The 12,353-nt window shown below is 39.9% G+C and overlaps 1 protein-coding gene across 3 annotated transcripts in view; it reads left to right on the top strand.

Annotated features, from left to right (window-relative positions):
• The window catches only part of RPN2 (ribophorin II), a 61,997-nt gene that overhangs the window by 14,290 nt on the left and 35,354 nt on the right, over window positions 1–12,353 (top strand). For all 3 annotated transcript variants that reach the window (XM_036321735.1, XM_036321734.1, XM_036321732.1), the window contains exons 3-7: window positions 3,602–3,697; window positions 4,999–5,174; window positions 7,260–7,335; window positions 9,893–10,027; window positions 12,086–12,262. In XM_036321735.1, coding sequence (XP_036177628.1) covers window positions 3,602–3,697; window positions 4,999–5,174; window positions 7,260–7,335; window positions 9,893–10,027; window positions 12,086–12,262 — 660 coding nt within the window. The remainder of the gene's footprint in view (window positions 1–3,601; window positions 3,698–4,998; window positions 5,175–7,259; window positions 7,336–9,892; window positions 10,028–12,085; window positions 12,263–12,353) is intronic.

Genomic DNA, 12,353 nt, shown 5'->3' with positions numbered 1-12,353 from the left:
AAGTCTTTTTTGCATCGAATTGTGATTAGCGGTGAAAAGTGGATTATTTTGAGAATCCCAAATGCACAAAATCATGGGTTGATCCAGGTCAATCATCAATATTGACTGCAAGGCCAAATCGCTTCAGAAAGAAGACAATGCTCTGCATTTGGTGGGATCAGGAAGGTGTGGTGTATTATGAGCTTCTAAAACCAGTGAAACCATTAATACTGATCCCTACCGACAACAAATAATCAATTTGAACCACACTTTGATCGTAAAACAACCAGAATGGGCCAGAAGACACGGCAAAGTAATTTTGCTTCATGATAATGCACCATCACACACTTCAAAACCAGTTAAAAGCACATTAAAAGATCTTGCCTGAGAAGTATTAACCCACCTGCTGTATTCACCAGACCTTGCTCCTTCAGATTACCACTTGTTCCGATCGATGGCACACGCACTTTCTGAGCAGCACTTCAAAACGTACTAAGAAATGGAAAATTGGGTCTCTGAATGGTTTGCCTCAAAACAAAGTTTTATTGCGACGGTATCCACAAATTACCTAAAAGATGGGTGAAATGTGCTAGCGATGGACATTACTTTGAATAAAGTAATTACTTTTGATGTTTCTCTTGAAATTATCATGTTTTCTTTGATTACAAAATCCGCATTATTAACCAGTACACCTGGTACACATGGGAAAAATGAGTCTGGTACAAAGGACTTGTTGGGGTGAGACTCCCACCAGGGTATGCCTCAACAACACGACACAATAACAAAGTCTGGTGAGATTACAAAGCATAGTCTGAGAGGAGACGAGTAACTGGGAGCTTTTGGTGGGGGAAACAAGGTAGACAAAAGGGCAGATGAGAGTGAGGTTACTGCCTTTTCTATTGGATGTTTGTTGGTTCCTGATTGGCTTAGGGAGTTACAGTATAGGGAAGAGTAGGTAGAGGAAAGCACTGATTAGTTCTTTACTCAGGAAGATGTTTAGATAATTTGAGTATTAGTATGGGGCACAGAAAGCTGAGGGGAACAGATGGGAAAATGGGCATTTAGGGATGATTTTCAGCCTTCAATTGGGAAGATGAGTCTGGTACATGGGAGGTCAGCTGGAGTCAGAGTTACATATTCACAGATGTAGTGTGAAATGACCTATGACTGATACTCTCTCTGTGTCAGCTGCATTACCACACCCCCAGCACAGGTTGAGCTTATTGAGTTCAGCGTGGGTTTTGTGAGGTCTTCTCCACTTCTGCTACAGTTGAAACAACCATGCTGATAACATCGTGGGTTTTGAAGCCACTGACTGCTGGAACTGTTTACCTTGAGTTGTCTGTGCAGTGAATTAGTGTAGGCATGATGTTGGTTTTACTTCAGAACAGAACATTTTTAGTGGTCCCTTGAGAGGTAGAAATTGTATAGTTCAAACTCTGGAGCCAGGCTGCCTGGGTTAGTTAGAATTCTACCTCCTCCATTAAGAACTCAGTTTTCTTTTTCTAAACTTAAGATAATAAGAGGACCTATACATTAGATACGCACATAAAGCACTTAGAACAGTGCTTGACACATTTTAGGTGCTTGAAAAGTGGTAGCAGTGACCCTAATCATTTTTTGGAGCTTCAGTGCTGTCGTTCCACTGTTGAGCACCAGATGGCAGCAAAGCACAGGTCTTAAGCTTACTCAATAATTCTACCAAAAGGTCTCTAATAGATTTTCTCTTTCAGATCCCTGATTTGTGCAGTGTGAATATTTTCTTTCTTTCCTTTCTCTCTTTGGTTTATATCAAACTTCTGGTTGAAACTCATTTGTTTTGAGACTCTTATTTAAAGCTTATTCATAAAAAAATTTTAAAAAGCTTTTTGGTTGAAGTAACATATGCACACAGTAAAATATCAGATAATGCAGAACAGCTATTAATGAAAAGTAATAATCCATTGCATGCCTCACCTTGTCTTACTCCCTGTCCTGCTTCCCAGTGCACCCACTTTTAACTTTTTATTACCATTTAATTTTGAATAGCTGAATTTTGTTACCTCAACCAAAATATTTAGCAATATAACTAGTAAATAACATTTTTCAGAGTTTGCTATGTAGAAATAGCATGAGCTTTATTATGTGCCTACTCTGTGCTCGGCACTGTGATGGGGGTTCATCAAGTTTCTGATCTCAGGTAATCAGTCACTGGAGAAGGATGTTGGTACAGTATGGTAAGTGCTTTGAGGAGCATTTAGGGAGGAGGGCAACTGGCCTGTTCTGGGATGAATGTCAGTGAAGGCTTTCTGGAATCACTGGAAGAGGCGACATCTGAGCAAAGATGAAGATAAGACCAGATTTGGCAGACAAGAAGGACAAGAGATAGGTCTCCTGGCAGGGTCAAAAACATAAATGGCGAGAGCATAGTATATCTGGGGAGCTGCAGTAGTCTGGCAGTAAGATTTTGAAGTTGGAGGTGGGGATGTGATAAAGCTGGCACAGAGAAAGGGTCAGTTATGAGCACATTTTATGCTGTATCAGAAACTTTCTCTCTTGTTCTGAGGGTAATCATAAGGAACCACATAAGGGTTTTAATAGCAAAGTAAGATGGTAACATTTGTATTTTGTAAAGATCACATAGAACAGTGGTTCTCAACCTTCTGGTCCTTTAAATACAGTTCCTCATGTTGTGACCCAACCATAAAATTATTTTCGTTGCTACTTCATAACTGTAATGCTGCTACTATTAGGAATCGTAATGTAAATATCTGATATGCAGGATGGTCTTAGGCGACCCCTGTGAAAGGGTCGTTCGACTGCCAAAGGGGTCGCGACCCACAGGTTGAGAACCGCTGACATAGAAGCCGTTTACAGGGTAGATTGCATGGCTTGAGGCCAGTTAGGAGATGATTGTAACAATCTAGGTGAGAAGTGGCAAGAGCCTGGAATAAGGCAATGATAGAACCAGAGGGTGGGGATGAGGTTTGAGAAACAAAGAGGAGATAGACTCGATAGACTGGGAGGTAAGGGTAAAGTCCAAGACTGAGCCTCAGGTTTCTGCTTTAGGTAATTGGGTGCATAGTGATGCCCATACATGAGCTGGAAAGTCCAGGTGAAGAAATAGAAGGTTTCAAGCTCATTTTAGGTATGTTCAACTTGACTTAGCTTTGTACATCTAAGTAGAGACCCCAGTACAGTTGGAATCAAAGGATCCACTCTGCCACTTATTAGATCTGTCGCCTTCATCAGATTACTTACCAATTCCAAGCCTCAGTTTCCTTTTCTGTTAAAGGGGATGATACTTCCTACCACAGGGTCCTTATGTTTATTAAAAAGAAGAGCATCATAAACACCCAGCATAGGTCATAACCAGAGCAGGTGTTCGATGGAAGTGGTTTCTTTCCTTCCTTTCTAGGATTCACAAGGAATAGAATTCCTTCAGGTTTGTCACTCCTTTTTTGAAGTCAGCAATTTGGGATAATACAGTGTTCTATAGAAAGTAAGAACTTAAAAAATGAAATCTTATGTAACTCATACTTTAAGCCATCATAGATTGCTTAGAATTTTGTCATCCAAAAAACATGGATGCCTTTCCCACTCACTTGTATATCACCGCTTACTGATTTTTCCCCCTTTTTAGAAAGCATGCGCCTTCATTAAATCAAACCTTGATCCCAGCAATGTGGATTCCCTGTTCTATGCTGCCCAGGCCAGCCAGGTCCTCTCAGGTTGTGAGGTGAGTCCAGCTTCCTACATTTTTATGTACCTTAAATCGTAAAGTTTATTTTTATTTTTTTATTTTTTTTATTTTTATTTTTTGTAAAGTTTATTTTTAAAGAAGGAGGGTCATGTCAGATATAGATGTATGTATTTATATATGCATATATATGTATGTATCTATATCTTCTATAACAATAAAAGGGTAATATGCTAATTAGACCAGACATCATTCTGGATGTCATTCCGGATGTTCTTCCAGACAAAGCTGGGGCTGGAGGGAAGCCCAGGTCCTGGGTGCCTGCTGGCAGCCAGAGGGAAGCCAGTCTGGCAGCTGGGAACAAGGATCAAAGGAAGGCCTACTCTTGCGTGAATTTTGTGCATTGGGTCTCTAGTCTATATATGTATAAAAGCCTAAGTGACCGAATGACCAGTTGCTATGATGTGCACTGACCACCAGGGTCAGATGTTCAACGTACAGGATTGGGCTCCCTCCTGTCTGGATCAGGCCTGCGGGGATCAGGCCAAAACTGGCTATCTAACATCCCCCGAGGGGTCCCAGATTGCTGGATTGTGAGAGGGCTCAGGCTAGGCTGAGGGACCCCATGCACCAGGCCTCTAGTTTAAACAATAAAAATCCATTAGTGAGGATTGGAATTCCATTTTTGTGATTTTTATCTGTATATTTTGTTGATTTCAGAGAGGAAGGGAAATGGTGGGAGATAAAAACATCAGTGATAAGAGACAATCATTGGTGGGCTGCCTCCCGCACGCCCACACCCCACACTGAGGATCGAGGCCGCCACCCAGGCGTGAGCCTTGACTGGAATCGAACCATGACCTCCTGGTTCATAGATTGATGCTCAACCACTGAGCCACACCAGCTGGGCTCTTGTGATTTTTTTTTTTTTTAAAGGAAGTGTGGTTTATTTTTCCTGTGAGTTTTCACTTTTTGTTAATTTTAAATAACTTTTTCTATAGTTGCCTCTCTCCTGGGAAGCCTTGATTTTTCTTTCTGTCTCCCTTTAACATTTAAAAATGTTCAAAGTAAAGAAAGAATGCCCCACACCAATCTGGAAATCCATGTTATTGAACATAGAAGAGCCATAAAAGTAGACAAGTAATTTGCAGAATTTTTTCAAGTGTTGTGTTAAGGTTTTAAAAACATTTAATTCTGCCATCTGAGTAGTCGAGGGGGAATGATCATGTGACAGGTGGGTGGTGTGACTTTGGCAGTTGCTCTGTGTGCCATCTTTGGCATATGTGCTACTAATTGTTAGCAACTGTTCTAAAACTCTGTATCTGCCAATCCTTCCTTAGATCTCTATTTCAAATGAGACCAAAGATCTGCTTCTGGCAGCTGTGAGTGAAGACTCGTCTGTTACCCAGATCTACCATGCAGTTGCAGCCCTAAGCGGCTTTGGCCTTCCCTTGGCTTCCCAAGAAGCCCTCAGTGCCCTTACCACTCGCCTCAGCAAGGAAGAGACCGTGCTAGCGTGAGTCATCATCTCAAGTATTTCTCAGGCTTCATTTGTGTTGGATACTATCCTGAGAGGGTTCATCCACTGGTTCAGCAAATATTTTCTGGGCATCTACTATGTGTCAGGTGCTCTGCTAGGTGTACTACTACACTAAGGCAGGTAAGGTTCCTGTCCTCATGCAGCTCACCTAGACACAGTCTTCTCCAAGCTGCTCAGGTTTTTCCATCAGTGCCTTCATCATGGTCATCTTAATGGAATTAGTTTTCCATGGAGGGAATCTTAATCGTGATCGTTATGAAAGCAGACAAATTCTCACTGTACATGCCCCAGCACATTGACTTAATAAATGGTGCTTTTATACAAAGGCCCAATCCTCTCTTGGGAATTAGGAAGCTAGTACCAGGTTGAGCAGCAGTTTGCTTAACCACCAAGGGTCCTCAGCTTTTTTCTATTCAACTCAGAAAAGCACCATTTATATTTTCCAAGTTATCTGTAACAAGAGAAGAATCTAATAAAAAATCTGATGTGTACATACCTACCACATTCTACCTTAAAAAGATGATCTTTTTATTAACCAGTGTTACCCCAATACATTTAATTTAAAAAGTTTATCTTACAGAAATATACTCGTAAGTGTATAAAAATGTATGAATTAGCCATTAAAAAAAAAAGAATGAAATACTGACACGTGCTACAACATGGATGAACCTTATGAAAGAAGCCAGACATGAAAGATCATATATTGTATGATCCACTTATATGAAATATCCAGAATAGGTAAATCTATAGAGACAGAATGTAGATTGGTGGTTGCAGGGGCTGGGGTGGGAGTGGAGTGTGTGTGTGTGTGTGTGTGTGTGTGTGTGTGTGTGTGAGAGAGAGAGAGAGAGAGAGAGAGAGAGAGAGAGAGGGAAAGAAAATGCTTAATAGGCACAAGGTTTTAATTGGGATTAATGGGAATATTTTGGAAAGAATAATAGGAAAAAGATAATGGGAATATTTTAGATAGAGGTGGTGATTGCGCAACATTGTGAAATACACTAAGTGCCACTGGATTGTTCACTTTCAAATGGCTATGTAAACTTCACTTCAATGATTTAAAAAAATATCTATCTATATGAGTAAGGGTTATCATTATAGCATTGTATGACCCAGTAAAACATTTAATATTTATCAATTGGACATTAAGTAATTGGACATTAAGTGTATTAATTGGACATAATTACAGTGCATCTAATACTATGTTATTGCTAATAAGAATGAAGTATATTTGCCTTTATTGTTGTAGCTTAGTTGGTTTGGGGTCATCCAGTGCACCAAAATGTAGCCAGTTCTATTCTAGTCAGGGCACACGCCCGAGTTGTAGGCTTGATCCTGATCCCCGGTAGGGGGTGTGCAAGGAGGAAGCTGATTGATATTTTGTTCTCAAATTGATGTTCTCTCTCTCTCTCTCTCCAATTCAGTAAAAAAATCTTATTTTTTAAAAAAAGAATGAAGTATATTTACCGTATATGTATTCATGGAAACATTTATATAATATATTATTAAGTTATTCAACACATGTTTACTGTACACTTGTCTCATGTTGGTTTCAGAAAAGTTGTTCCAAGTTCTACCCAGCAATCTACATGTGTAGATTTTACAATATTTCTTTGGTCTTGGAGTAAGAAAAGTAGAAAATTAACAGGCAGTTGACTTCTGCCAAATTGACCTTGGTCAAATTGAATTCTGTTCTCTCCAAGAGTCTATCTCTTTTAAACCTAATCTAGTCTCATTATTCTGTATGTGATGCCATTAGGAATGAAATAGATTTTCAGAGGGAGGTGAACCTATGCTCCCTCTCTTCTCTATGCCCACAGTACTTCTTGTGGGTCCTATTGTACAGATGGGTCTTCTTCTAGCTGTAATGACCTTTATAATGTACTGGTCTTTGTCACATCCTTCCCAGCAAGATTATAAATAAGCTCCTTAAAGGTTGAAACTGTCTTATTCTTCTGAAAAATAAAAGTAGGATATTCATGAAGGTGTCTCAATATAGGAAGGGCTGAATAGCTGAAAGGAGACTTGCCGTTCATTAGGGTTCTACTTTTTACCTTCCAGAACAGTCCAGGCTCTCCAGACAGCATCTCACCTGTCCCAGCAGGCTGACCTGAGGAGCATCGTGGAGGAGATTGAGGTGTGAATTTATTTAAATAAAATAAAACTCTTTAGAAGAGCTTGCAGATAGACATGCATGATTTAGTATAGCCATGTTCATATTCATGGCACACTTATGTTCTTTGTATCACAGCAATGTCCTAGGGCAGGGGTGGGCAACCTTTTTGTGAGTATGTGCCAAAACCAGCAAAATCTCTGACTCAAAATTCTTCTGTGTGCCAACCCTAATTTTTTGAGAACATGTTACACCTACTTGATATCTCTTAAGGTGTACGTATGTGAAGAACCTTGAAGAAATAATAAAATTCATTAGAGTGACAAAAACACAGTATATGATGATGAAAAATACATTTATTTTTTAATGTATACATGTACACTGATAGTCCGACAGAAAACTTTATGACTCTGTTTGATATTATCAGTGGGACTTTTGCTGCTGCATCACTGATGACAGAGATTTTACATCAGGTTTATATTTCGTGACCTTCAGAGATATGCACAAGCTACTACTTTCATCCGTCAGGCTACTCCTATTACGAGACTTAACAAAATTCATCACTGAGAACAAAGATTCACAAGCGTATGTGGATGAAAACATGGAGAGTAACGCTGTTGCAAAGTTTTTTAAACAGAAAAAATTTTCTGGAATGGCATTCTAAGTCCTCAATAGTTCGTTTTTGACACTTCTCTCTGGTACTGTCTCTAATCGCTTTTTTCAATGTTTTCCAAGTCAACTCTAAGGTCAATAAATTTCTGCTTCCAAATTGAGCTACTCTGAAATTCAGTCAACTGCATTTCAAAGTCAGTCATGTCTATCCATGAAAACATTTGTAAGTTTAGTTCCTCCAGTTTCATGCTGTCTGGAAACCTCATGAATTTTGCTGTCTCTTCCAGTTCTCTGAATTTCGCAAATCTTGAGAAGAACTGCTCAATAGTTGACTCGATGATGTTTTAAAACGCTTTAGAAGGCTTTGACAGTCTGTTCTGTCATCTTTTGGGAGGTCTTTTTTTTTAAAAATATATTTTATTGATTTTTTTACAGAGAGGAAGCGAGAGGGATAGAGAGTTAGAAACATCGATGAGAGAGAAACATTGATCAGCTGCCTCCTGCACACTCCCCACTGGGGATATGCCCGCAACCAAGGTACATGCCCTTGACTGGAATCGAACCCGGGACTCTTGAGTCCATAGGCTGATGCTCTATCCACTGAGCCAAACTGGTTAGGGCTTTTGGGAGGTCTTTGATGTGCCTCTTGAGGTTTGGGAAATATCTAAATCTCTCACCATCCACATCCCTCTTAAAGACTTCCAGTTTCTTTTCAAAAGCCTTTATGTAACCAAACATAACATCAAGTGTCTTGTCAGTTCCTTGTAATTTAACATTTAAGTCATTCAAATGTTCACAAAAATTGTAAATGGAAGATTATAAGAGAGGGTTTCACCTGCCAGCAAAAGTTACTGGCGTGCCATGTTTGGCACGCGTGCCAGGGGTTGCCCACCCCTGTCCTAGGGAGTATTTGTTAGGCCAGTATAGTTACCACATCACTTAGGCAAAAACTACTTTTTCAGCCGGGCCGGTTTGGCTCAGTGGATAGAGCATCGGCCTGCGGACTGGGAGGTCCCGGGTTCGATTCCGGTCAGGGGCGTGCGCCTGGGTTGCGGGCATATCCCCGGTGGGGGATGTGCAGGAGGCGGCTGATCGATGATTCTCTCTCATCGATGTTTCTAACTCTCTGTCTCTCTCCCTTCCTCTCTGTAAAAAATCAATAAAATATATTAAAAAAAAAAAACCAAAAAACAAAAAACTACTTTTTCAGTTTTTTGTAGGTATAGTTTCATAGTCCAAGTTTATTTAGAGCCCAAAACCCTGAAATTAAAATTTTTTTTCTGCCACTTACTACTTTGTGGCAAATTATTTAATGTCTGAGTCTCAGTTTTCTTTTACTGTGGTTGTAGGAACAAGTGAGGTGCTGAAGTACCTCGCACATAATAGGTGCTCAGCAAGTGGTCACTGTGGTTTTTTTTTATTACTCTATGCTTTCCAGTGCCCAGAACCTCCTGCTGCTCCTGGACTGCATAGTCAGTGATGACAGGCAGCCTGCCAGTGTCATCACTGGATGCTCCAGAAGCACATTAGCTACCTCATCATGTGGCCCAGGAGAGCAGTATGTCTCTCTTCATCCTTAGAGCATTGACTAGGAAAGAGAAATGCTCAGCTCTGTAGGCTGTATCCAAATGAATGGTCATGGAATCTGTCTGTGTCACGATGCTTCCTGTGTGCACTGTAGCCTGACCCACTGGCCTTCTGCCCAGAGCAGGTGATGCCTTCAGTATCATGACTCCTGGGTTTAGACTTGAGTACAAGGGGTCAGGGAAGGTATACTCATAGAGCTGCAGAAGACGATGTTCTCTTCAAATGCCTGTACAATATACTTTACTCTCTACCTACACTTTTTTTTGAGAAATACTAAGTTACTGAGGTGGTCTCCAGATTTAGAGTGAGATTTCTCAAAACTGTTGCACTCTCATTTCTGTTCTCACGTGACTTCCAACATGCTTCTATGTTGTTGTGACAGGACCTTGTTGCTCGCCTGGATGAACTGGGAGGTGTATATCTTCAGTTTGAAGAAGGACTGGAAACAACAGCATTATTTGTGGCTGCCACCTACAAGCTCATGGACCATGTGGGAACCGAGCCATCCATTAAGGAGGTGCCTGTCTAACAATTCTCAAGAGTGAATCCCAAAGGGGTTCTTGACTTAATCTGCTCCAGATAGCTTTTTTCAGAGAGCTGTTCAGTAGCCTTGGGTGTAGTCATTCAGTGTCTTGGGTTAGGCATTGAGGATGAGAAATAGAAAGGTGTCCTCAAGAAGCTGGTTGTCAGTGTGATAGACATGTAGACAGTTTGTTACACTTGCTTCAAATGAATGTATGAGGTAGTGACAAGGAGGCCAAGTGTATTACTCTTGTTTCACCTCCCTTTTCTTCCTGATAACTCCCACTTGTCTCATGAATGCTTTCCGTGTTGGTGGCCCATGCAAATCCTCTTTCTCTTGAGAAGTGCTTCAGAATTGCCTGTTCTCCCTCCCCTCTCATTTAGCAGTGGCTAAATCTTAGCTAATCTTTGTTGATTGATATAGTTCAATGAGAGGCTTGTGTGTCTACCAGACATCCACCAAGAGTTAATTCTTTTTTTCTTTTTCAAGAGGAACTTGTTAACCTGAATGAACCTTTAGCGGGATGTGTGTGGGAAGTCTTTTGGAGTAGGACCCTCTTTGTACCCCTTATTTATGGGAAGATTACCACTCTTGATCTAAAGGGCTTAAAATATAAGCTGCTGCTGTTTTAATTTTAGGAGAGGTTGGGGTTTCAAGTTAGAGCTTTCTTTTATGCATTAGGAGTTCTGTGCTGAGTTTTTTCAAGTAAACAGTAAATGATTATCTGCCTGGGTAATTTGAATTAATTTCATATTTTCTACGGAGGACATGATCTAATAATTTATTCATGTATTAGCATTCTTATGTTGTCTTTTCCTTCATCCTAAGTGTAGGAGGTCTGGAGATATCATAATGTCTTTTAATTTCTGTTTTTGAGTTAAAGTGCAAAAATGTGGGTCTTAGGATACAAATCATTTAGGGACTTTTTTATGCACAATATGTTAGATAAATTGGTGATATTCTTTGTATATAACTTAAACTTTTTCTTGCTTTATTCCCAAGCTTTTAGTAATCAGGTATTTGGATGGAGTAATTTTGCTGTCACTGCTTTTGACATAACCGTCCTGGTGAACAGTCACCCATTTTAACATGTCAACAGCCTAGTGATGGAAAAATGTAATTGGTCAATTAAAGAAAATTATTTCATGTCGACTATGAATAACACTGTCGGGAACAAGAGAGCTTTTTTGTTAGATGGTAGATTTTAAAAAACAAAACTGATTGAAATGGAAAATTTTTCCTCCTAAGTAAACAACCTTCAGAATTTTAATAATGCCTTTTAGGTTCTACTTTTTTAAAAAAATTGCTTTCAGTTTTCTCTTCTAAGCAGCCCATTAATTCTTAATGGAGAGTTATTTTAGTTTCTCTCTAATGTATATTTTGGCTGTTAGGCTGCCGTGTTCTGCTTAGAGGTGTGCTGTGAGGGGAGGTAGCTTAGCTGGGAGGGTGAGAGGAATCAGGAAAGAATGAATTTTATTGTGGAAGGACTTTGGGGACAAACAGACCTACATGTGAATTTTGGTCTTGTTTTTTTTTGTTGTTTTTTTTTCTGTAAATAACTTGTAGGAGTTACTTAACCTCCTTTAGACTCAGTTTCCTTATTTGAAAAACATTGATAATATTAGTCTTTTCCAGGTTTTTGTCAAGATTTGAGTTAATGCACATAAAGCACCTATAACAGTGTCTGGCACGTATAGACATTGAACAAATGGTTACTGTTTTGTATATTTTATAATATACTTTCATATCTCAGTAGTTACCTACAGTTACCTTGCAAATGTCTAGTAAACATTAAATAAATGGTTAACAAATAAATGCACGAATTTCAGTTTATACTGGAAGATGTATAAAATAAACAACTAAATCTAAGTTTTAAACTTAAGTGAATATTTGCCTTCCCCCCATCTACCAACTTGGATTAATGGCTAAAAGACCTTCCACGTGAACACCTAGAAACAGATAAGTAATGACTTGAGCCAGTGGGGAGGGATGTTGGCTCTCCTGCCTTCTTGCTGGAGGAAGATCTCAAGCTGCATTTCCCTTTTCTTTCAGGATCAGGTCATCCAGCTAATGAATACGATCTTTAGCAAGAAGAACTTTGACTCACTCTCAGAAGCCTTCAGTGTGGCCTCTGCTGCCGCTGCACTCTCCCAGAATCGCTACCACGTGCCAGTTGTGGTTGTATCCGAGGGCTCTCCTTCTGACACTCATGAACAGGCGATCCTGCGGGTATGACCTCCATGCTCCAAACATGCTGCCCTGATTGCCATTTCCAGTGTGAGGCTTTCAGAAATCTAAAGACTGCTACACAACCTATTGT

The sequence above is a fragment of the Myotis myotis genome, unplaced genomic scaffold (genome assembly GCF_014108235.1).
Source record: "Myotis myotis isolate mMyoMyo1 unplaced genomic scaffold, mMyoMyo1.p scaffold_m19_p_9, whole genome shotgun sequence".
Lineage (NCBI taxonomy): Eukaryota > Metazoa > Chordata > Mammalia > Chiroptera > Vespertilionidae > Myotis > Myotis myotis.
Note: the sequence above shows the minus strand (reverse complement) of the source record. Positions and strands in the feature narration are given on the sequence as shown.